We start from the raw sequence: 1,021 nt of genomic DNA on the forward strand, positions 1-1,021 counted from the left end.
GAGGGGGATTCTAAAGGCAGGTATTTTACCTTATATTTTGTTTCAACTTATTGGCATGTCACCCTCTATCAGCCTAACAGCGAAGATGGGTACATGTGGACATGACTGTCAAAAATCAGGTGTATAGTTGCCTCGAAGGATTTAGAGGGCTATGCGTTCACCTGATGTAAACAGACTAGTTTGCAAAAACACAGAACAAAAACAAATATTTTACGTGTGTGGACACCTAACAAGACGATAAAAAAGTCAAGGTAAAAAAAAAGGTCCAACGAAAATATCTAAACTGCTACTATTTTAGTCCCTTGAAAACATTAAGAAAGGTAGTATTTCTGATCTCGAAAATGTTGTGAGCATATTTTTATGTTTGGACCACCTTCAACTGTAGATACCAGCTCAATTAGACAGTGTTACATTTTAGTATCATGCTGTATTAAACACATGGCACGCTGGCATGCACGCATACACACACGCTCGGACGCAGGCGTGCACGCACTCCCCAAGAGGGTAAAGCACACACACACCCTTATGGGATATACGTGGTGTGGAAATTTTTGTTGGGAGCCTGATAACCAGGGTTGTCGTACATCTGCTGTTGATGAGGCTCCGACATGTAGGCCGTGGAAGACCTTGTCTGCATCATCTGCTGTGGGGGAGGGATTGGGGGGGGGGTCGTTTTGTTTGTTTTAGTAGAGGTTTTACGGCGCTCGCAATTGCATATTAATGTCATATGAGAGCCAGAAGATAAGAGGTTTACAAGAGAGTAACAAACATAAAAAAGAAGGAGGGGAGATAAGGACGATAGATTTTTGATAGGACAGAAGAAGCAAACCACACCAGAGCACCCGCCAAACACCCACGGAGAAAATCGGGACGTAAACCCACAATGCATCATGGGACATGTGACAGAGCAAGGATCTCTATGGTGGTGGAAGGGAGTAGGCCTAATGGGTGGTTAAGACTAAGAGCATTGCAAAAATTTTACACCCTTTCTCTTTTTCTTTCTCATTCTCTCCCCCCCCCT

The 1,021-nt window shown here is 43.4% G+C and overlaps 1 protein-coding gene across 1 annotated transcript in view; it reads right to left on the minus strand.

Annotated features, from left to right (window-relative positions):
* Window positions 1-96: 96 nt before the first annotated feature.
* Window positions 97-1,021, minus strand: part of LOC106011832 — a gene marked incomplete at its 5' end in the record, with an annotated part of 4,737 nt that continues 3,812 nt past the window's right edge. The window contains 1 exon segment of the mRNA XM_013082850.2: window positions 97-645. Coding sequence (XP_012938304.1) covers window positions 524-645 — 122 coding nt within the window.

The sequence above is a fragment of the Aplysia californica genome, unplaced genomic scaffold (genome assembly GCF_000002075.1).
Source record: "Aplysia californica isolate F4 #8 unplaced genomic scaffold, AplCal3.0 scaffold00196, whole genome shotgun sequence".
NCBI lineage: Eukaryota > Metazoa > Mollusca > Gastropoda > Aplysiida > Aplysiidae > Aplysia > Aplysia californica.